Source organism: Hemibagrus wyckioides, linkage group LG03 (assembly GCF_019097595.1).
Source record: "Hemibagrus wyckioides isolate EC202008001 linkage group LG03, SWU_Hwy_1.0, whole genome shotgun sequence".
NCBI lineage: Eukaryota > Metazoa > Chordata > Actinopteri > Siluriformes > Bagridae > Hemibagrus > Hemibagrus wyckioides.
The window spans coordinates 31,918,437-31,944,125 of NC_080712.1; the positions used below are offsets into that span (position 1 = coordinate 31,918,437).

The 25,689-nt window shown below is 37.9% G+C and overlaps 1 protein-coding gene across 1 annotated transcript in view; it reads left to right on the forward strand.

Moving 5' to 3' along the window:
* Nucleotides 1-25,689, forward strand: part of LOC131351235 (pro-neuregulin-3, membrane-bound isoform) — a 305,849-nt gene that overhangs the window by 181,313 nt on the left and 98,847 nt on the right. Inside the window, exon 2 of the mRNA XM_058386559.1 lies at nucleotides 17,770-17,899. Coding sequence (XP_058242542.1) covers nucleotides 17,770-17,899 — 130 coding nt within the window. The remainder of the gene's footprint in view (nucleotides 1-17,769; nucleotides 17,900-25,689) is intronic.

Here is a 25,689-nt window from a genome sequence, read left to right on the forward strand (position 1 = left end):
TAGGTATTAAGTTTTTTTTTTGTTTTTTTTAAGAAATGAATTAATAATGACAGAATAGTGACACCTATAGGATCTACAAGGATAAAACAAAACTAAAAAAAATATATATTTATCTAAAAAAATATATTTTTTAAATTATTTATTTTCAAATGGCATTTAAATTTCTATTTAAATATACAAGAAATAAATATTAAACTGCATTTTACTCAAAATAAAGATGTCAAGTCAAATAAAAAAATACAATAAAAAGTACAAGGATATAAAATCATATTTTTTAATAATTATATTTACTATATTACTTAATTCATGTATATATATATATATATATATATATATATATATATATATATATATATACATATATACATATATATATATATATATACATATATATATATATATATATATATATATATATATATATATATATATATATATATATATACATATATATCTTTAATCCGTATTTAAGTCAAGAACAAATAAATAAATAAAATAATAAATTCTTTCTGGCTATTAAAACCTGTAAATATAAACCTGCAAATGCATTATTAAATGAAATAAAACTCTTTTATATGTAATAAATTTTTTATCAGCACAATAATGCAAGCGAAGGCCAAATACCGCTACTGAATACCAGATCAAAATAAAATCCTTTCGAAGGTAATACTGATAAATAATAAAATAAATGAATAAAAGAATGCAAATAACATGTACATAACACAAGGTGACCCACTGCACAGCGTACATTTCCCAGCATGCTTCATGGCGGTGCGTACCTGCAGCCGACCCGCGAGCCGGCAGAGTCACGTTCACTTGCTCTCAGTTCCCTAAAGAGACTTTTAATTGCTTCATTAACCTTTCAGCTGGAATCAGTCAGAGGGAATTTCACTCTTTATACATGGAGGAAAAATAAACAACTGTGTTTCCGATGTGTTAAATAAATAAATAAATAAATAAATAAATAAATAAATAAATAAATAAATAAATAAATAAATAAATTTTAAACATTTCATTTATTTAAATGTTAAATATTTATTTAATTTAATTAATTAGTTAATTAAATGAATTATATTATTTTATTTTACAATATTATTTCACTACTACTACTAATGCTACTGACAAGCTACTGTTGCTCAAATTGCTGAAGAAGTTTATGCTGGTTCTGATAGAAAGGTGTCAGAATACACAGTGCAGGACGGGTCAGGGCTGTTTTGGCAGCAAAAGGGGGACCAACACATGCCTGATCAGTGTACAGTATTAGTATAGTCTCATAAGAATAACAGTCACAAGAATCAGAATTTAATGCACAGAACTATCAGTAAATGTATAAAACGTATAAAAAGAATTAAGAAAGAAAGTGAGAAAACTTTTATAAATATAGTTTTGTGTACAGGACATTATCCTGTAGATATGAGCCGAAGTTGTGGAAGTGGTGAGGAAATGTTAACACCTTTGGCTGGTTTTCATGCATTTAATTTGTAAAAATTGGTCTTTTCTCAATCATGAACTTGCAAATGGCTGAATCTTGGTGGTCTTGCACTGTTGTAGCTCATCCTTCTCAAGCCTGGACTTGTCGTGTATCCTGACAGGCTTTTCAGCTCACCATGGCTGTAAAGAGTGGTTACTTCTTTTTCCGAATCCAGTCTCTTCTCTTCCTTTCTCATCCGGATGATATTCTAAGGATTAGCTTGCTGAAGAGATGGACTGAAAATATAAATAATTAAATAAACTATAAATTGTAAGATGTACCGTTCCACTGTGGCATAAGAGGTCTCTGCTTTATCACATCCCTCCTTTGTTGATAATTTTCCATTTTTTAGCCCTGACATAACGCTTACTGACTGTTGCTGCTGATCGTGGAGCTCTGTAAGTGCATTCTGTCAGACGAGGTCTTTTGGGGCACTGCACAAAGACAGACAGGAGACCGAAAAAAAGAGAGAGAAAGAGAGAGAGAGAGAGAAAGAGAGAGCGAGAGAGCTCCCTATGGGGGTCACGTCAGTCCGGTGCACAATGGACGAGTGAAGAGAAAACTGCACATTCGATTTTTATCCAGGACAGAGGTACATCCCATGAGAGAAAGAAAGCATGAGCGAAAACACAAGGGAGATTTTTTTTGACAGAGGGAAAAAATAAACGAGTGGGAGAAAAATAAAGGATGACAGCACGGAAAAGAAGAAAAGGGATCAAGAAGAAGGAGGAGGAGACAGAGACGGAGAGAAAGGTAGAGGAAAGATGATGGGAAAGAAAGAAAGATCGAGTGAGAGCCGAGGTACAGAGAGAGAAATAGAGAGAGAGAGAGAGAGAGAGAGAGAGTGAGAATGAGAATGAGAATGGGAGTGTGAGAGAGAACAAGATGGAGAAAATGATAGCAGTGTGTAATGAAAAGAGAGAAGTGAGAGAGAGGGGAAATAAAAGAGATGCCGCAAGAGACGATATCATAGAAAGAAGAAGGAGACCGAGAAAAAGAGAGGAGGAAAGGAGAGATGCTAGGGGAGAAGGATGAGGGAAGGAAAGTGAGACAGAGTGCAGCGCAAGAAGGGAATTGAAATGCTGAGTGATGGATTAAAAAAATGAAACAGAAAAGAGGAGAGGGGTGTTGAGGGGAAGAGGGAGGAAAGAGAGAGAGTCAAGCATGGAGAGATGGAGTGACGGGAATGAGAGAGGGAAAAATAGAAAGGAAGAGAAATGGAGGAAAACTGGTAAAGGAGTGTATGAGAGAAGGAAAAATCAATAGAGATGATGGGGTGATAATAAAGGTGGAAGAAAGGAGGAGAGAGAGAGAGAGAGAGAGAGAAAGAGAGAAGGGAGGACTACCAGCCAATCAGCAGCCAGATCCAACAAAACAGGAAGTGAGGTTTAATTTCCGAACTTCAAATTACAGACACACACAAAAAAATCTTATTCTGATTGCTGTAATGTATATAGCATTAAATGTAAACAGATAAAAATCCCATTCTTTACTAAATAAAAAAATGAATAGTCAAAAAACTGTAGCAGATTGGAAATTTAAAAAAAAAAAAAAAAAATTTAGGCTTGAGGCAAGAAAGTGAAAAAGTATCTTAATGATGCTGTTCATATAAAACTGTTTAATCAGCAAAGGTCATAGTACTGATTACAGAAATGGAGTGTGTGTGTGTGTGTGTGTGTGTGTGTGTGTGTGTGTGTGTAGAAAAAAAGCACGCTATTTGACGTTTAGCACTCTCCTCAGGACGTCTGATTGCGTATCAATCTGCTCGGCAAACCCGCAGCATCTCTTTGCCCCGGCTCTACTAATTTAGAAAGTGAGAAATGTCAGTCTTCTTTTTTCTTTTTTTTTAAGGTTCAATGACTGAGATGAAAGTTTAAAGGAAATGTAATTACGGCCCCCGATTTCATCTCGACATTATCAAATATGAAGCAGAACGTTATGAAACGGATTAGGAGGCAGCCGATAAATTTGACTGCCGGATCCTCGGAGGGGAGAGAGAGAGAGCGCGTGGAAATCTTTTCATTTCACGCGGAAATTTTTTTTATGTTCCATGGCTTTGAATAGTGATTGAAAAATGCCTACATGGTGTTAATAATAATGAGGATTACACAATAATGAGGGATGCACCAAACCCAGGCTGGAATTACTGGAATCGGTGAAACGACGGCGATGTAATGCCTGGATGTTTATCAATGGCAATCTGCGCGTTTAATACTGCAAAAAAGTGACCAAAACACAACATTTTCCCATCCTTATATTTACTTGAATTCTCAGTTTGGTAGCAACAAGTGTAGTTAAAAAAGTGGCCAGTATTTGGGAAGCAGGTATTCAGAGTAGAGCAGAGAGCACGTTATTAATCCCTAGGAGGAAAAGCACTTCATTTATGTGAGCACTGAGCACTGATGCAATGTCTGCAATGAAGTTCAAAGCTATAACGTCAAGCTATAACCATGTGTAAAACTCCACAAAAGTCAATATATCTTGAGGGATTGTGATGCAGTGAATAAAGACACTACACACTGTGCACTATGTACACACTCCAGCATCTTGTGTGTGAAGGTTAGCATCGTCTCGAATCGAAACTACAGCATGGACTAATTAAAAAAACATTCATAAGACGTCTCATCCACCTTTGTGTCATAAGGTTTCTTGAATTTGTCTAGCCCCACCCCTCTTTCGCTATGTAGCAAAGCTGCAAGTATTGAGTGCATGAAGCATCCGATATTAAACACTTGATTTTTTTTTTGGCTTGAATAAGCGCATCATCTGGGAGCATCTTGAAGAATATATAGTGATCTTGTTGGAATTTTCAGTGTGAACACATTGCTCTCACTATTGAAGCTACAAAATTGAGCGGAATAGTGCATAAGTATGTGATTTGGAACAGCTATCCAAATCTATCCAAGGTAACTATAAGTTCATAAATACCTAAAATGAAATAATGTCTCATAACATTCCTGATGAGGTAGCAGCAGTTCTTAGAAAGTAGAAATCTTCCGAAAGGATGATAGTTGGGGGAAGTGCAGATCTTTAGGGAATCCATGCGGAACCCCGTGAGTCAGAAGAACAGAAATCTCCAAGCGGGAGGGATGAATCACCGAAGTCTGTCAGGACCTGGTACATCAATCCTGCCAAGTTTCTTCTGAATTACATCCTGAGAAAAGGCTACACTTGCAAGCCCCACCCCTTAGCTAACTATTCCTAGCTTTGCATGCAGGTCATCTCAAGCACTAGGAATTCTTTGTAGTCACGACTATAGTTGCGTGAACCATACATAAAGCTACAAGTCTCCTACGTTTAGAGGACGCATGTCCTTTTATGTCGAAACATCAAATAAAGCGTTTCATGTTGCTCGCCCATCCTGTCTGATGTTCTTCGGCCTGTTTTCCTTTGAGGAAACGATGAGCAAAATCATTTGAATGTGAAACAGCCGAGTCTGTCTCCTTCCTCTTGCTGTCCTTGGCATGAACCAAGCTTTCAAGTCATCTTAGGTTCCACTTAATCACAACGTGCCTTATCTTATTTCCTTTCCCGAAATCAAAAGTGAAGTGGCCGCCGTCATTGCGAAAGCTATTTTTGTGCAATTGAAGAAGCGAGTTTCGCTTTGTACCTCCTCTCTCTCGCTCGCTCTCTCTCTCTCTAATTTCACATGCTGTTATCATTATCACATGTCAGGGTCGAGGCAGCCAGGAGCAGACAATTGGACGTGTCCAAAAAAGTTCGATCTTCGTCTTAAGGTTAATTAGAAAACTTTCTACTCTTGCCCACATGTGAGAGAATGTCAGAGTGTCAGAGACATGGGGAATGGAGTTTCCCAGGATGAAAAGCTGCTGACTTTGGAGACTCCTTCCAGAAACTTCCATTAACAATATCAAAAATGACACATTTTCTTTAATCAAATATTATGGAGTATCATCCATTTCAGTCCCTGTGAAAGTTATTAATTTTATTATTATTTGGTTTGTTAGGTCCTGCCAAGAACCTTTAAGACATCACCAGTTTCGGCTGTTTGAAATATTGTGCTTTTAATCAGTTCTACAACAGAACATAACATAAAGCTAGTGTTTCTTCTCAGCAGGCTAATATATATTGCTGTCAGTTAGGGAATAATCATATCCTTTGCAACCGTACAGTCTCTGGCAGGAAATTTCAACACCTTTTCGTCTTCACTTCCACTTAATCAGAACATTCCCTATCTCCTTTCCCTTCCCTAAATTGAAAATGAAGTGCTCCCTGTCCTCTGGAAACCTATTTTGAGCAAGAGGGAAATTGAGAGGGAGGGAGGAAATTTCACCCCCCACTTCTCTCTCGCTCTTTTTCTCTCTCTCTTTCAATCGTTCCCAAATTTATTTGTGTTATCAGAAGCCTGGGTTGCAGTGGCCCTGAGCCGACAACCGAATGGGTCCCAAAAGCAATATCTTCCTCTTTAGATTAATTAGGGGCATTGTGAATGAGTAAGAAGTGTCAGGCCATTGTTAGGAGACAATTCAGAGTGATAAGTCACAAATCAATTTTTAAAGGGAAACAGTGTAATTGCATGAATTAGCAGGAAGAAAGAAGGTGGTTTGTTAGATAATTATGCTTCCAGGGTTCTGCATAGAACCATTAAGAGGTCATCAATGTGGGTTGGAATAGAATGTAAGGCTAGTAAAGACAGACTGTTCTTAGCTCCTTAAACAATAGAAACATGCAGTTGTAAGAGGAAGGAAGGAAGGAAGGAAGGAAGGAAGGATGGATGGATGCAAGGAAGGAATGGAGGGAATTAATGGAGGGAAAGAGAGAAAGGAAGGAAGGAAGGAAGGAAGGAAGGAAGGAAGGAAGGAAGGAAGGAAGGAAGGAAGAGAGTTTTGTAATGGTTCATTTGAAATAGTGGTTATTTGCTTCCTTCAAGAGTTCTACCTTTCAGGAAAGAAGGAAGGACGGATGGAGGGAGGGAGGCAGGAAGTGATGGAGGAGTAAGGAATGAAGAAATGAAGCAAAGCAAGAAAGGAACACAAGCAAGAAGGTTTTTTTAATGGTTCATTTGATATGGTGGTTCTTTGATTCCTTCAAGGCTTCTACCTTTCAGGAAAGAATCCTCTCAGATATGAAAAACACCCTGGGATAGTTCTGCATAGACTGTTGTAGACATCACCGATGTGGGCTAGAATAGTAGGTAATGTTGGTTCATCAGGGAGAAGATTCATAGCTGCTAAAAGGGTTCTACCTCCTGAGAAAGAATCCTCTTAGATATGGGGATGCTGTCGTAGGAAAGAAGAAAGGGGGAGGAAAGTACGGAACAGAAGCATGAGGATTTTTTAACTGTTCACTGGGTAATTAATGGTTCTTTGCTTCTTGTGAGGGTTCTTCCTTTTAGGAAAGAATACTCTCTGATATAAAAACACACTTTTGCATGGTTCTACAATGACCCTACATAAGAGGTCACGCTTAGAAAAGAGGGATGTTCATGGCAACTTAAATAATTCACTAGATGATTATGGGTTCTTAGCTTCCTAAATGGGTTCTTCTGGAAATACTTCCTGATAGGGAAACACTGTTGGAGGGTTCTACATAGAACCTGGTGTACTTTTTATTAGCACTGTAACAGAAGAGGAAGGGAGGACAGATAGAAAGGAAGGAAGGACCACACAGAAGATGGTTTTGTAACGGTTCATTGGGTAATGAAGGGCTCTTTGCTTTCTAAATTGGTTCTGCTGTTTAGGAAAGAATTTTCTTTGATATCACAACAAACCATGTTATGGTTTGACATAGTTCTTTTAAGAGGTTCCAAGTTTAGATTGGAATAGAAGGTAATATTTTCGATAATTAGCAGGTCTTAGCTTCTTTAAAATGTTCTGCTTTTTTGTAGACTTCTATAAAGCACCTTCAAAGAAGACTTCTCACTTTATTAATGCTGCAGCAGAAGGATTTTGTATTGAAAGAAAGAAAAGCCAACCATTAATATTGAAATTACAGTTTGTTTGCCCTTGTCTGTAAAGCAAAGGACTCAGTTGAAGGACTTCCCTTGCCCTGCACTCTTCTATACCTTTCTCAGACTCTTAGATCAAGACAGACACTAAATGCTTTTGTAGTTCCATCTCCAGTAGTGTGTTTTGAGACTGAACAATTTTCTCTTTCATTCCCTACAATGAGTTCTTGAAGGTTAGTGACTGTTAGTGTTCTAGCAGTTTCATTGGCTTGATGGTTAGTATGATAGAACTTCTGTCTCTTGGGGAGACTACACTCTACTGCAGTCTGAATATATACAGTGGTACCTCAGCATACAATTTCAATTTGTTCTGGAGGCAAGTTATTAAGGCGAAAAAATTGCATTGCTAAATTAATTTTCCCTTATGAAATAATATAAATACAGATAATCTGTTCCAGCCTCCCAAAAATATGACCAATGTGAAGCATATGGAAACTGTATGGCTGCTTACAAAGAACTGATCCAAGCCAAGCATTCCATGTCAAGGGTCCTCACAGGAAGTCATGCCACCAAGCTTGGGCTAAAAATAGAACAGACCACCTATGCCACCGATCTGTCAACAAACAAACACCCGAAAACGCATGCCGAAGGCAGCGTTGGTATCGTAGTTTGACTCTTTCCAAAAAATCTTTCACTGACTGAAAAAAAATTATAAAACTCATAAACTCGCTTCACTTGGCTTTACACTGCTGCAAAGTTTTAAATGGCTCCCAGGCGTGCGCACAACTTAGTTGGCGTTAGGTTCTTTGGAATGCTGAAAATGCTTTGTATGCCGATGCAAATTTCTTATAAAATTTCAATTCTTAAGGTGAAAATATTTAAGAGAGGGCATTGGTATGCCGAGGTTCCACTGTAATATATAAAAAGGTTCCTATTTGACCTTCCTTTCTAATAAGTTAACACAATGTTGTAAGGTCCGACATTTAAGATGCCAGTGTTATTCTGGAATTAAGAAATTCTTACCTTCCTGATAAGATCAACTGCCAGTGCATCAGGTTCTTCCTGCTGAGGACAACAGAACTCCTGAGACTTAGATCAGGCACAACAGATCAATGGATCCAACACACAATCGCAGCACTGTGAAGATCACAGATGTAGTCTCTGATAAACTGAAAGCAGTGTGTTGGACTTCTTGCCGTGGAAGAACATGATGATCGGGCGCTGAGATAGCATAAGGATGATGTAACAGCTTTTACCTCTTTTACTAAAACAGTAAAACTTTACTATCTGTGCTGTAAAAAAAACTATTTGGGACCGTTACACAGCATTATCACCTTTAATGCAATCAGCTTTTATGAAACGAAACTCCCATAAGGATTACTTACCTTTTTTTTGGTTGTAAAGCTAAATAAAATTTAAATGCAGTTCATGAATTGTGTCATAGAGAAATTCATTATGAGCAGTAGTGTGTCACATTTTATATCAGTTCAACTAATGCAGAGGAAGATCGGAAGAACTTGCCAGCTCACACAGGCTGATCCAGAAATATTTTTGGACACTAACGAGTTGAACAATATGGAAAAAGCATCCGTTTTTATCATATTTACATTACAGCACAGTGAAATTCTTTTTTTTTTATACATATCTCAGCATGTTAGGAAGCTGGGGTCAGCCATGATACAGTAACCTGGAGCAGAGAGAAGTAAGGGCCTTGCTCGAGGGCCCAACAGTGGCAGCTTGGCAGTGCTGGGGCTTGACCTGTGGATCAGTAACCAAAAGCCTTAAGGTTCTACCACCAGAGGAACACTGCTCATTGAGCTTTAATGATGGTTCTGCTGTTGCCACATCTACCAGCTTGACCCCCTGAGCACATATTAATTGGTAAATATGTAAACAGTGTAAAATAATACACATATTACTTTCCACACTTGCTTTTGTTTTTGACACTGTAGACTATAAAGCGTTGATTCCAGAAATCTAATTTGTGCAGTCTGCCACGTTCTTTGCTGTCAAGACAGCAACTTTTTTTTTTTTTTTCAATTATTGGTCAACTAGTAAAAATTGTTTCCTGTTGAACAATTTGAAAAATGGTGGTTCTGCTCCAAATGGACATGTCACAATTTTTTCTTTAGATTCTACTGCAGCACAAAAAGTTCTCTAGGGTAAGAACTCATTGTGTATGTGGTGTGTGTGTGTGTGTGTATACTCTTTGTCACACGTCTCCGTCGCTCATCACATCTGCAATGCAGCAGCATCGGCAGCCTCTGTCGAAGCCGTCGTCACTCCACACCCACCTCATGCTGCAGCCATTATGATTAGATGCCTGAACTCCACCCTTATTCAAATATGAACACGTTTCTGCAGTCTGCAGATCTCTTTCGTCACATCTCACACACACAAACATACACACATACACCCGCTGTGCGAGGTGACATTTAGATTGTTATTTCGTGGAACTCCAGAGGAGCAGGTTTCCCAGAGGTATAGGGAGAAAAAAATATGTCTTGTAGGTTGGACTTTGGCACCATCAAGCAAGACAGTATTGCCCTTTATATCTAAAACAAAAGAAAGATAGAATTTACAAGGCTGGGATTTATGTATCAAATGTTACCATACTTATTAATATGGTGTGGCAGAATTCTCTGTCTCCACAGCTTGTTGTCTCAGAAGCTCTGCCAGTTGGAAACTAGTGTTCTTGCCTCAGTTCCCATTTCAGGGCAGGATGTTATGCATCCAAAGGGAAAAAGAGAGATACGAAAGGCGAAGAACAGAACTGTGAAATGCTAGGACTGGAAGGGGCAGAAGGGAGCAAAAACAAATTCAATATTTTAAGAGGATTTGGAATAGAAAGTAGAAAAACCTGAACTGGGTTGAATTTAACACCATGTTGCAGAGACACTGAATATTTTCAGTCTGTTTGAATACATGTTAAATATTCATACTTAGCAAATTACCACAGTGTTGTGTTTGGCAAAACGTGTAATTCGGAAGGCTGAAGGGTACAAGTGTTGTGCTGTCTGAATGAGTAGTAGAATAAATTCCTGACATGTTGACCAGTTCTCCTGCTACATTTTAACCTGAGGTCACTTCACATTCAGAATCATGCATCATTCAGCAATTTCTTCATCGTTATGGAGGCATCCTTCTCTTACCTGCATTCATTTGATAGCATCGTTTTAAAAATAAACTTTGTAAACAGGGCTACCTCTAGTTTCAGAGGATGAGATGATTTACTGAGGATTAAATGACTGAGTTTGCAAGTGTGTGAGGACCTGCAATGGATTTGACATCCTGTCAGTGGTGTGTTCCTGCCTTGCCCCAAGTATTCTTTGGACAGGCTCCAGATCCTTGACTGCCCTCACCAGGAGAAAGCAGATAATGGAGATGATTGGAGGAAAAGTGTCTACCAAAAATGTCTCTGAATTTTGCATTTGCTAGAAAATGTGTCCAATTGCCAAAACAAAGTTAGTTCATCCAAGAGATCTTTTGCTGGCTGCTGATTAATAAATGGCCAGGAATTTTCTGTTACATACAAACCAAGCTGGATTTCTCAGCAGAAAAAGCTGCAGAAAAAGGAGTAATTTGACTGAAATGGCAGTCGACCAAGCAGAAACCTTTTACCCTAACCTGTTGGTAAATAAGAATGAATATTTATTCAAAGGTAACTTCCGTAGGTAACTTGTTTTTTTAATCTAGTGACTGTATCTTACTCCTTAAACCTAACTGGTAGCAAGACAAGTGTACAAATGCCAACGAATAATGGATTATCTAAGGCAGAGACTGCTATTAAAGAGAATCTGGAATTTACTGATAACTTCAGGTAATAAAGGTTCAGCAGACAGGCTAGTGTTGAAACAGATTGATCATTTGGAGCTCCGCACATTCTTGATGATCTGGCCAAAATCTAGTATGCTTTAAGGACAGCTCTACATTCTTCAAACGACTGTATTGCCAAAAGAACACAGGCTTTAGATGCTTGGCATGGTTGGTGAAAGAAGTACTGCTGACTGCCTCGTGTACCATTTTGGAGAAAAATCCATAAAAGTGGAAGGACAATTTTACTCCACTGCATGAGCTACACCATCCTCCTTAGAGGCTTGGTACAGAACATACTAACTGAATACTGTAAACCTAGACTGTAGCAAGTCCTGCCTGCATAATTCCTCTTCGACCACCTTTATTTCTCTGCATGATGGCCATTGACTGCGATAGAAAGTAATGCTGAGAGAGTGTGCACTGCTAAGGGTCTACACACACACACACACACTGGAGCACACACCGGACTCTATCCATGTTGGGTCTCTTGGGGCCAGGCACTCAGCAGTCGACCCAATATCAGTGAAGGCTTATCTTGATATCTTGATGGTGTGGATATGGTGGTGTGTGTGCAGTGAAGAGGAGACAGTAGGAGCTGCCACCATCTTTATTAAATCACTCATTTTTATTATATCACTGGGGGAAAATAGCACTGTACCCCTCCCTAGCTCTCTGCACTCTCGCTTCTGTCAGCCTCTCACTTCCATCACCCAGGTTTGAGTGGCTCCCTGAGGAGAGAGCATGGTAATTCTGCAAGATTGGGTTGGCTTTAGAGGCTTTACCTTCTGCCCTTTTGGTTGTTGTGTTGAATGTGTGTGCCCTTTTTTTTTTTTACCTTTCTTGTTTGTTTCAGAGTCACAGCCTGCAATCTCTGGGATTGATTCTGCAGTACACAGACTCCAAATCCCAAAAGCTACATTGAAAACTAGAATGCTTGGTTAAGTCTGAAATGATGAAACATGGTGTCATGATTGCAAATTCTATTTGGAGCGACAGATATGTCCTTCCATGGTGGCCCTCTGAAGACAGCCTTTAACTTGGATAAAGTTAAAGGGGCGTGGGAGTAGTTGGAAGTGTTATAACAGGAACTCCTTAAATGATGGGGGATCCGTGTTGCCAAATCGTTTTCACTAGATGAGTGGATTGTAACTGATGCTTGCTCAACAAGTAGCTTAACGTTACCAGATAATTATTGCATACTAATTCACTAAATCATAATAGTCATTTGTGTGTGATTGGTTATCAGGTGCAATGCTGATCTGTGTTGGGTCATTGGGAACAATAATGATTGTTTATTGGGAACAATGGTGATTGGTTAACGGGAACAATGCTGATCAATGATCAGTCATTAGAAACAATGGTGACTGATGATTGGCTGGAAACACTGAACTCCCACAAGGATTTAAACACATGTTCGTGAATCAATTTAGCATGCTCTCTCAAAAGCTGGTGATCCATATGCAGTGCAGGATAATCACTAATGTCATGCTCATAAAGTTACTACATTTGTCACTAGATTGTCTTGTATTTAGAAATAACCTCACCCAAGAAGTATTAGAAGTCACCAGATCTTGTGACAAAGCTGCTAAGTTGTCAACACTAACCAGTATTTCTAGCCTTGCCCAGTTGTAGCTTTCCATTTTTCTGTCAAGAAAGCAATGCTGTCTTAGCTTCTGGGATTCGAAAGAGTTCACTTGTCACAAACAACCCGCAGGGCCAGTAATCTGATGAAAAGGTTACTGACAATGAGTGGTCAGTGAAGCTAAAAGATGAAATCAGTATTTCCTTTTCAGGCAGTAAATTGCCAGTGACCTTTTAAAAAAAGAAAGAAAAAGCGAGAGATTATTGGTAAAGCAAAAGCTTTTAGGCAGTTTTCTTTTAGGACATGCAGTGACACATTTTTCCTAATGTTCCTTAAAAAAGAGAGTGGATTTAAAATGCCAAGCTACATTTTCCCAGACATTATTAAATACAAATTCTAGACTAGACATAACAGTTTCAAAATATTTGTAGCTAGTTTTATGTTTTGTCTGACAGTGTTGATCAAAACCTCATGGAGCCTCAGTTATGGCCTTCAGTGAGGAAAATGTTGGGCTATTCCCCAGAAACTGCAGGACCTTTTCAGATATGAACCTGTCAGGAGAGGCTTTTTGCAATATACCAGTTATATAGAAAAGGCTGTCGATTACATCCTTTAATACAGGGCCACAGAAATCTGGTCATTTGTCTTGAAGTTAATTACAAGAAATGAGGAATTTACATAGTTTCTGAAATCACATAGTTGTTGACATGGATTAATGGTTATATTGTGCTCAACTGAACACGATATTTCATTAAAATGTTATTACTCCACAGAGGAAACAATATGCAGGCGGATATTTGTTGCGTCAGGCTGACATTTATTGGACTGAGACAAAACAAAGTTAACTAGGCCATGCCAACCTTTTGTGGGAAACTTATTAATTTTTACATGAACTTTGGAGAACCACAACAGCTGTGAACAAATGCAGGGGCAAAATGTCTAAGCAGTTTCGTTCCCACAGAGATACCATCCCAAGGGAGGGAGAGGATACCAGGTCTTGGCAACTGTCTAAATCTTAGAGTTGTCAAACATACCTACAAAAAGACAGAATGGATTTAAACCAACCTAGGAGGAACATACTGAAGTTGATCAAACAAATGAAATTGGATGTGGCCCCTGAATGACCATACCTCAGGGTATATTACCATATCCATCGATATTAACCAGTAAGGGCATTCACATTGCATTGTTTTTGTCTTTATATTCATAAGGTCTGGCATGTCATTAGTAAGAGCTACAACATGGATCCCCATCTGTCCTCATGTGCATACTTCACATGAAGTTTAAGTTTCATCCTTTAAGTTCTCAATGAACTGCTCCTGAAGTACTTAAATAGAATTATTAGACATTCCTGTGAATATTCATTGCCATAAATCCTGTCCGTGAGCGTGTCCTCGTCCTTCCGCATTCTCCATTCTCTGCCGGTGTCATCTTTACTACCACTCCAATGCTGATTGATACCCGTTGACCTTGTCTACCAGTTATGCCGCTAGGAACCCAGAGGAATGTTGATTCTGAAGGACAGCCCTGGAAAAGAGCCCAAGGGAATCCCATTCTTCCACCACTTCCCTTTCCCCTGCTATGGCAATCAAGAAAGATGGAAGGACTGTCGCAAAAGCTAAGATCCATGACACAGCTCAGGGCTAGCCATGTCTTAACTGCCTTTTTCAGAAGACGAATATCAATTGCATTGTGTAATACGGATGTTGTGTTGCGTTTATAAATGAGAGCTTCGAGAGAATTTATTGGCCTCCAGAATAGAGTAAACTCGAGCTTCATATCTTAATATACATTGTTTATTCTTGGTGCTCAGGATGTTACACAGCAACATGCTTCTTGTACAGTGAAGATTAGATTTGTGCAGATAGTTTTGTTTTTTCAAATCTCCACCTTATGCTGATACTCTTGCTTACGCTGATATTCCTCAGTGGACGTATATTACACTCAAACTATTGTCTATGCTCTTCAACACAACACACAACTTTAGAATCTAGCTGCCTTCAGAATGGGACAGCATTTATCTTGGGAACACAAACCATGTGGAACCTCACCTCACCCAATGCCCATCCGGTACTCACTGAGGCAGCATCCAGCTATGCTTACCCATAAATATATATGCATCCTTTCATGTTCTCCATTCTCTATCCGTGTCATCTTTACTGCTGCTCCAATGCTGACCTTGTCTACCGGTTTTGCCATTAGGAACCTGGAAGATCGTTGATTCTGAAGGTCTTTTCAGTAGAGTGCTGAATATATATGAATATATCTATATATAATATATCTATATATAACTGCTGGAAAATGACACATTAGTGAGGACAGAATAGCTAGATAGAGCTTGAAATGCTTGAATCTGATTGGTCAGAAGGCAGTGAATTTTCTAGAACGGTATTGCAAAAGTATTGCGGCTGCAAATCTTTGATATGGCCGAGTTTTCTTTAGGGAGACATTTCTTTAACATTTATGGAAGGGGTCTCCAGTGTCGATGCTTGTAACAGTCAGTGGGAAAGTTTTGTGCTTTGTGGTTTCTCAGTAGCAGTTTTATTACCTTCGAGAGAGAGAGAGAGAGAGAGAGAGAGAGAGAGAGAAAGAGGAAAAAAGAAAGGTTGGGGAATTATACAGGGCGTTGTGGTAGAGGAGGAATAAAACACTTATAGAGATGTTGTGATCGAGATTCCACTTCATCACACTACCCTGGAATTGATTATTTATCTATTATAGCGTGTTTTATTCTTATACGTCATATACATTTTTTTGTTATTAAAGCACCTCCACCCTCCTGATATCTTGACACAGTTTAAAGTGTAGCTCCTTGATATGTTTGAGCACATGCAGAATTTCATTAGTCGCGTTTTATGGTCAGCATGCTGACAGGCGTAGTCAATAGGAAGGTAAAAAATAGCGACGCTCTGATATTATGCAGTCTCTCGCCAATGCAGGAGAGTGTCCAATTCATCACGATGGACTCTTATTCCCAAACAGTGGACTGCTTCCTGTATTAATCTCATTAGGCCAGGGAGAGCGATTGTCCCTCTCCTTCATCCATCTTCTCGCAGTCACGGATCAGCAGCAAAGCAAACACCAGGGCTGTATTAACGTTATAGACACTGTATTACTGCGATGCTGTGAGCGCAGGCTACGTTGCTGTCTGATAAAGAAGAGAAGACATCAAGTTGTTAGCGTGATCCTCATTACCCTTCAAACAACTTGCAGATTGGGTGTTTTGAATTGCTTAGCGTAGCTTAGCTGGCTCACAGCTCCTGAGTCCTCAGGTCGATCCTGATCTCTGGTTGCTCTGCTTGCTGTCTATGTGGAGTTCTCACATTCTCCTGTATCCAGATAGTGGGATACTTTCTGGGTTCTGTTTCCTCCGACCTCCCAGGGGTAGATTGACTATGAAAAATTACCCCTACGTGTGAATGTGTGTGTGTGGTGCCCTGTGATGGACTGCCGTCCTATCCAGCATGTATTCCCACCTCACTCCAGTATTCCCGGGACAGACTTCGGATTCACAGAGTCACGAAATTCAGCACTATTTGTTGCAATGATGATGAATGAATGATGGCGAGGTATTAAAGATAATAAGATATTAATTGATTAATTAATTAATTGCTAATTAATTAAATAAATTAAAGAAATGTGTATGAACTTGTAATCTGTATTAATATTCTAGCGTTTCCAAATCATATATTTTTTAATGTTCATTAAGGAATTTACTTTTAGTAAATGATCGAACATCATCCATGAATGAAAAATAATGAAACTTATTTATTAGATTTTACTAAATTTCTCGAAATAAGATACTAGGCAGTGATACTGAGAAATAATAATCAACCCCTGTGATGCAGTATTGGGGAAGCAGGATAAACACCCATAGTGGAGTGCAATTAATTGGGATTCGATTGGATGCACCAGTTTCTAGTTATGCAAAACTTTGTATAACCCCCCCACCATGTTTTTTCTAATGGATAATAATTTAAAATAAATAAATAAATTACAATTTCAAAGCTTGAAATGAAATGTGGGTGTACACCGATCAGCCATAACATTCTGAGCAGTGACCGGTGAAGTGAATAAGACTGATCCTCATCATGACACCTGTTTTAGTGGGTGGGATATATAAGGCAGCAGGCGAGCATTTTGTCCTCAAATTTGATGTGTTAGAAGCAGAAAAAAAATGGACAAGCGTAAGGAGTAAGGAGTTTGACGAAGGGCCAAATTGTGATGAATTTTTGTCATCTCCAAAACTGCAGCTCTTGTGGGGTGTTCCCGGTCTACAGTGGTCAGTATCTATCAACAGTGGTCCAAGAAAGGAACAGTGGTGAACCGGTGACAGGGTCATGGGCGGTCAAGGATCACTGATGCACGTGGGGAGCGAAGGCTGGCCAGTGTGATCCAATCCAACAGACGAGCTACTGTTGCTCAAATTGCTGAAGAAGTTAATGCTGGTTTGGGTAGAAAGGTGTCAGAATACACAGTGCAGGACAGGTCAGGGCTGTTTTTGCAGAAAAAGGGGGACCAACACAATATTAGGCAGGTGGTCATAATGTTATGCCTGATTGGTTTATTCTGTAACAACATAACAAGCAAAAAGACAGAAACAATATTTAAAAAAAATTGACATGACCCTCCTGCATAAGATCCTGGGGAAACATAAAAAATAAAACATGGAAAACAAAAAATAATCCTTGCACATTAATTAAAATAAATGTGTTTGGTTGATTTCAAATTTGTTCTTCCATTTTGCCCTTTTTATCTTTGAACACTTAATCTAAAGATAATTGTTTGTTTGCTCCAGAGAATTAGCAAAATGTGGTTAAGTAAAAGAAAACTTAACACATATTGTATATTATATATGTCTTCTTTGTCTTTTGCCTACAGCATCCTTGCCTACAGCATCCTTGCCTACAGCATCCTTTGCAGTCACTTGCTTACCTCATACTCTTTACTAACCGTCTGTTTTTTTCCCCCCTTCTTGTATTTGTCTTGCAGCGGCCCCGACCCTCCCGCCCTTGAAATCGGAGCACTTCAAGCCGTGTCAGGAGAAGGACTTGGCCTATTGCCTCAACGATGGCGAGTGTTTTGTCATCGAGACCTTAAGTGGCCCTCACAAGCACTGCAGGTAGGAAATCGGAGAAATAAAGTGAAGTTCTGGCTCGGTGGCTTTAAACTGATGGGAATACTGTATTCAATTTGCCAAAAGAATGATCCTTCTGGAGCTCTCGCTCACTCAGTCGGTTCCCTTCTCTTTCTCTTTTTCGTTCTCACCCCCACCCCCCAACATATTATTTTCTTCATCTCTCAGGGACTTGCTTCTTGCTTTGAGTGCTTAGTCACGCTAACAATGACGCTTCCGTCATAGCCTGAGAACTGTCTGAGGTCCCTTCCCTGCTAATTAAAAGTGGCACTTTGCAAAAGTTCATTAGCGACATGTTGGCTGAGTGATTCCATGCCCCCACCCACCCATATCTAGAGGCAAGCATCTGAAGTGTGTGGTGTGTGTGTATATATATATATATATATATATATATATATATATATATATATATATATATATATGTATTACCCTTTTTGCTCCATGAAGGTCAGTCCTGAAGGTTTCGCTTGAGCGGATGTCTAGTTCGTTACCCTGATGAATAAGTAAATTGTCACACTCCATGACTCGTCGAGGAGCAAAGGGGAACGAGTCTCCTTGTTTGAACAGTAGTAATTGGCAGAGTTGTTCCGAATGTTCTGTTTATTTGACTGTTTCTGGAAGGCACTTTCTCCTCTTCAGACACCTGCTGCTAATTAAATCCCTGAAGAAAGTTCCCATTAAAGTGCAGCCGAAGGAGATCTGGAAGCAAGGTGAAGGTCTTTAGGGATAGTTCATACACTAGTATTTCGGGCTACATAGGCTAATGTGTGCCTGTAAACTGAGGTAAGGAAGTAATGTGAGTCAAAGTCCCTGATTATTTTGTACATAAGAACAGCTAGCACCAGCATACACCAACGACACACACCGTATTTATACGTTTTTTCGTTTTGCATTCAGATTGAAATCCGTTGTTCCTTTTTTTAAGAAGTATTCAAGAGTTTTTGAGTTATATGATCAGGTTTTTGATGTTAGATGTAAATCATCGGCATATCGCAGATACTACACTAAGAATAAAAAGAAATATGCGTCCACATTTTCCTGTACACAAACATTTTGGGCTAGTCTACAGTCTGTATGTGGTATTTTTGGGTGGCTTCTGAGGGGGATATCTGTAACCTGGCAATCCTACAAACTTCCACAAGCTGTCCTTTTAAGTTAACACTTTGCGCTTAAGTGACTTATTTTTGTTCCATTCTGTGAAATCACAGTCCCAGGATGTTGTTTTTTTTTTTTTGTTTGACTCAAAGCTTTCTAGCAAGCTAAAAAGAAAAAAGTAGACCAGCTAGATATCTAAATTTGTACTCATTTATTAGAATCTTTTATGAGGTAATAACAACAAAGTGAGGTTGCATGTCCTTTTTTTAAATGTAGATCTCCAAAAACAACATGACTAGCCTGACTAGCAAAATGACTAGCACATAGTTTTTCTGTCTCCTGAATAGCGATCAAAAACAGTATACACAAAAATAAACAATGTATGATTGATTATTTTACCAGAACCTTCAACATCTTTAACCTAAAGTGCCAAATCCTGATGTATTTCATTATTATGCTGTCTCGGTGTGTTAGCTAGCTAGATCTTTAGCTCTCGTGTAGCTGATGATTCTCCCATGCAGCTTGTACTGACCTAAAGTGTCCTTAAACATTTATCTAAGTTGTGGTCCAGATCCTGGAGTTAGTGTGTATCCAGTCGTCTCACTGCGCTGCAGCACTCCAAGCATGTCGCTCAGTTATTTCCTTTGGAAATCGATACGCTTTAATTTCTGAAAGCAAGTTTGTTCCTGGCCTGAGGGGAAAATCCGGCAACTGAACAACAACATGGTCCTCATTTTCATTTGGACATCCTGTCGTTAAATCGAGCTCCTCGTCACATAAAAAAATGAACATGAATTATGGATGATGTTGAGTATCAAGTGGACATGTTCTAAAAAACTCCAGCTCCAGGGTCTGGGGTTCAGTCGTGAGCTTTGGGATTACTCTGTGTGTTTAGTTTGGCACGTTCTCACCACACACTCCTGGGTTTCCTTTGAGTGGGAAGCTGGACTTACTCTGCATTGCATTTAGATGTGAGATGTGAGATTTCATGAGATGTTCTAGCACCCCATCCAGGATGCGTTCCTGGTTTGGGCCGAGCAATCCCAGGATGCATCACTGCTTGGACCAGGGATGTATGAATAATAAACAATGAGTAAAAATCAAGTGCATTACTATTAGATTAGTATGCCTGGAAATATTGAATGAATATGGCTATAATATGAAATGAATAAAAAAACAACCCAGTAAATAAAGATAAAATCACCCACTAAAATGAATTTCCTTGAATATTTTATATATTTGTTATTACATAGCTAGTTAGTTAATAAAGTAATGCAAAAAAAAATGAAATTCAAGATTCAAGATTCAAAGAACTTTATTACTCCCAGGGGGAAATTGCTTTGCCATGTTATAGTTGCTCTAATTAAAATAAAAATATAAGAGAGAAAAAAAAAAGAAATATATACACTGTTATATAAACTGTAAAATAGGATAAATAAATAGAAATACTGTATAAATACTGTACAAATAATAGTGTTGAACTGTAGTATTGCACACAAGGATTATATATTGGTGATAATTTTAACAAGTAATAATGATAACGTTGTATTGTACATAATAGATAATAAATAAATAAATTGACTCAAACACTGGAATTAATTTTTGCAAAATGAATTAATGTTTATAAATAAATAGAATTAATTATGAATGGCTAAATAAATAAATAAATGAACTGAAAATAAGTAAGTAAATAAATAAACAAATGCATTGAAAATAATTAAATAAATAAATAAATACAAAAATTACAGTTACAAATAAATAAGTAAAAGATAGATAGATAGATAGATAGATAGATAGATAGATAGATAGATAGATAGATAGATAGATAGATAGATAGATAAGGGTCATAATTACTCAAACGCTCCAATTGCTAGCATTATATAAGTGGTGACTAAGTGTATTTAACTGATGCTGCCTCTAGCCTAATGCTCATTCTTCCATCTCCAAGGTCAGCATTTAATAAAGATATTTTTTTCCTCCTGACCTGCTCTGCTATTTTTTTAAGCTCTGGGTTATTTGTTCCTTCTTCTCAGGCATTTAAACTGATCCTTACACACTGTGACTATCTAATAGGAAATCAAACAGGTGTGGCTATTTATTTGATCCTTATTTTATTTGGATTGAAGAGAGAATCATAAAAAATTGTACAACCCTTTTGACCTGTCTTGTGTAGTCTTTTATGTGTCCTTAGTGACCATAATTTAACATTAAGTTAAATTAACGAACATAGCAGCAGCTTAGGCACATTCAGGTCAGAGCAATGAGATTCACTGTCTTTTTTTTTCTGGAACCTGGTCCCTTAGTTCAGCTCCATTAGACACTGTGGTGCTTTACTTTTTCTAAAGTACCCATTTTAACCTCATTAGTAGCTTGTTAATGAGATGATACGTTGATTCAGGTGCTTTAGAGCAGCAAAATCCACTAAACTGTGCAATCAATTGGAATCAAATTGAGGGAACACTGCTTTGAGTCTTTCAAGATCCTTAGACTTATACTAAGGATCCTGAAAATCTGAAGGTTTGCTTCTGAAGATATGATGCAGCATCTTAATACTAAAATCTAAAAAAAAAATCGTTCTGAGTCGGATTAATTTGCATGCACAGATGACATACTGTCCATCTAGTTCATAATCAGAAGCAATGTTTGAGAGAAAATACTTAACTTTGAATAATGTTTTTTTTAATAAGGAGCATAGATTTAATGAAAAAGTAGAAACATAAATTCTACCAATGTCATCAGATATGTTTCCAGCTAGTTTCTTAGACATAGATAATCACATGAATTTACATATAACAGTAAGGTTTCTGAGCCATTTAAACACTGGACTGGGCTGGATGTTGGAGCACAAAAAATCATCTACAGTAAATAATGAATGATTTTTATATATTGAAGGTTGAATAGGTTTCTCATTTCAACCAGGAACCAAGTTAAAAAACTAAGCTTTATTCCTAATCAGTGCAATTTAAGATACTGCACTTACACTATATTGCCAAAAGTTTTAGGACACCCCTCCAAATCATTGAATTCAGGTGTACTTTTTCAGGGGTTGGGCTCGGCCCCTTAGTTCCAGTGAAAGACATTTTGGACAATTTCATGCTCCCAACTTTTTGGGAACAGTTTGGGGATGACCCCTTCCTGTTCCAACATAACTGTACACCAGTGACCAAAGCAAGGTCCATAAAAACATGGATGAGTAAGTTTGGTGTGGAGGAACTTGACTGGCCTGCAGTCTTGACCTCAACCCAACAGGGGTTTGGGATGAATTAGAGCGGAGACAGTGAGCTAGGCCTTCTCGTCCAACATCAGTGTCTGACCTCCCAAATGCTTTTCTATAGGAACGGTCAAAAATTCCCATAGAAACACTCCTAAACCTTGGAAAGCCTTGTGGGAAGCAAAGGGCGGGACAACTCCATATTACATCAATTTGCTTGTAAAGGCAGATGTCCCAAAACTTTTGTACCATGTAATTTGAATGCTAATAGCAAGCCGTCATGATAGAAACTGCAGGGATGGATATAAAGTGAAAAAAGCACCTTATGATGTCACATATGAATGAAGAAATGTAGTGATGTCGACTCACCTCAACATACAGATCCAGTATTTAAAATCCAGCCAATAACAAACAGTACAATGGTGTTTTTTTTTTAAATCCCTTTCCGGAAGCCTTGACCAACATTTCACAAAGTGGGGTGAAAAAAAAAACAAACAAGCAAAAAAAAAAGACCAAGCTCTAAAACTATTGAAGTTTCACAATATGAATCCGCCAACAACAGATCAATGAAACTCCAATATGCTCTGTTGTCTCATTGTATTGAGATGAATGCAGCTCTTAAAGCTGCCATCCTATCGATATTCTCCAGTAGAGTTAGGAAAGTAATACAAAGTTTCTAACAAAACACAATATTTACACCACAGAGAGAAAAAAAAACCTCTGTTTTCCATTTCTTGTAAATCACCAGTGACTCAGTCCATATTTCTAGGCCATCTAACTATGAGTACCCTCTAAAACATCCATTATCCATGCTTACCGAACTGTCTACAAAGCTTTTCTGTGGCTGTACCTATGGGAATTCAATGCTTTTGAGTCATCCTTTTTACATTCTCTCGCAATTTTGGAACCTTTTCATCAAAAAAAGGCTGTAATACACTCTGTGCGGTTCAGTGGAAAAGTGAATACATGTGGAGGAATTAAAGCACATTATCATCAATGAATGGCAAAGATGACGAAGACGATGATGATGATGAGATCTTGCGTGGTTATTGCATAAGACTTGAAAACAATGAACACTACCATTTGTATTCATTTCTCTTTCAGTTTTCACTGAGGCAGGGTTTGGACATGTTGTTGTAAAGAAAAGGAATTTTTTTTGTCCTAGCGTTTGTATTGGATCATTCGATCCACATGATTTGGCACAGGTTTTTATGCCGGATGCCCTTCCTGTCGCAACCCTCCCATTTTTATCTTTTATTTTTATCACAAGGAGGCTTGTAAAGACAAGGAATATGGTATAAAAATTCACCCTCTGTGGTACATATTAAATTTGTAATTATTTTATTTACTTATTTATTTATTCATTGGTTTTGTATTTTGTTCATCTTTTTTGTTCAGCATCATATTATTATTATTATTATTATTATTATTATTATTATTATTATTATTATTATTAAGCACTGTAGTAAAAAATGTAAAATACAAAATTTCAACGCCCATGCATAAATATTTCCTTGTATATTAAATGTCAAAATATTTGCTCATATTTGATCATGGTATCATTATTACACTTTAATAACACCTTTATAAGCCTTTCCTAAGGACATACTGCAGGATTTATGCTCCAAACTTGTAAGATGATATTAAATGTTTTTGTGTAGTATAACATTTAGAGGTTTTTGCTTCTATAACCGTGTTCAATTTTTTGACACCACATTCAACAGCCTCTATGAACCGTTCATCTTCTTAAATGTTTGTTAAATCTGTTTATCTCCTCCATATAGGAACCTTTAAATGTATTTTTCTATCAAGCTTTGCATTAAGATCTATTAAAGAAATGTATAGTGTAGCTACTGCATCACTTATCTGTGATGTCAATAAGTCCTTGAACTAAAGTTAATAAAGCTGTTAGAGTGCTTTAATAAGGCATTATACCACAGAATATTTTGATTATCGATCATCACTCTTTATAATAAGTCAGAGTTGCTATAGTAACAGCACACACAGGGGTTGTATAGCAGATGGTCCGTGTAAACGGAGATTAAAAAAAAAGAAATCTACGGTGGCTGAGAAGTGCAAAACACAATAACAAATCAAAAAACAGAATAACAAAACTGACAAACAGGCAAAACAGATAAGGTAGGTAGAGTTTGTAAATTACCACTGATTGAATGAGACATCTGTCACTCAAGATATACAGGAAGTAGAAAATTGAATTTCTTGTACATGTGTGAAGTTCTGCCTAAAACTAAAACTATAAAAAAAAAAAACTGGAATTCATTCAGCGCTACTTTGAGGAAGGACGTTCATATGGCGGGATTTTGGATATACTGATAGCGTATCATGGCGTATGTTTTGAAGGCCAAACTATTCCAGATTAAAGGATGTCAGGAGCGCTATAAGAGCAGAGCTGTGTTCATACACACACCAATCCACTTTCTACTGCTGCAGCTACTGCTGGACTTCCTGTAGATCCTGAATGACGGATGTCTCATCCAGTCAGAGGGAAGAATTCCATTCACAAACTATACCTACATTTTCCGCTTTGTCTGAATTCTCCTCGTGTTTTTGGATTTATTATTTTGTTTTGCACTTCTCAGCCACTGTAGAAATGTGTTAGGAAACAGAAATTAATATAAATAACACATATACAAAGACATTTTTAAACAGTACCTATAACAACATAAAAACTCATTCAACGTCTAATATCACCTTGTTAGTTTTGACTGAAATGTTTCATAAATCCTCCACTGAAGCGTCCTGAAAAAAAGTGTTTCTGCAAGGATTATAAATGGGTTACGACGGCTGAGAGCTGTAAATATTTTAATTCAGCAAGAAATATTTCCTTAAATCATAAAGTCTTACTTAGGCAGAATTTACCTCACAGGAAGTTAGCAAAAAATCCCTCATTATGTTTTTTTTTCATACATGTTTAACTTGTTTTTTTTTTTCTTCCATTTCTAAAGCTTCTGTGCAGGAAGTTGGAGCTGAAGGTGCCCGAGGCAAATCGGGTTGTGCAGTACAGGTGGAGGTTTAGACTTTCTGAATTGGAAGTCAAGCTGCATAGGTTTCTGCTCGTCTAGCTCTTAAAGAGCTCATTTCAGCTTTAGTCCCACATCAATGACAGAGCTGTGGATGTCTCAGCAGAATAGTGCGGCTTTGCTACGGTCGGAAAAAAACAGAACAAAAGAAGTTGTTGGCGAACGAGTGGAGAAAGGAATGCTTGTGCCTCTTTTTTTTTTTTTTTTTTTGAGGGATTGCTTTATTTATTTATTCCATGACGGAGGATTGAACAGAAGCTGGATTTTTACTGCCTTCACTTTGGCATATAAGCGTCAGGCTTTTTGTTGGCTTGCATGACAATAAAACTTTACAGAACATTACATTTTTTATAGTCATCCAGCATGTACTATGTACAGTAAGATGAAATAGCATGTCTCCAGGAACCTCTAAAGCAGCCTCTAGACAC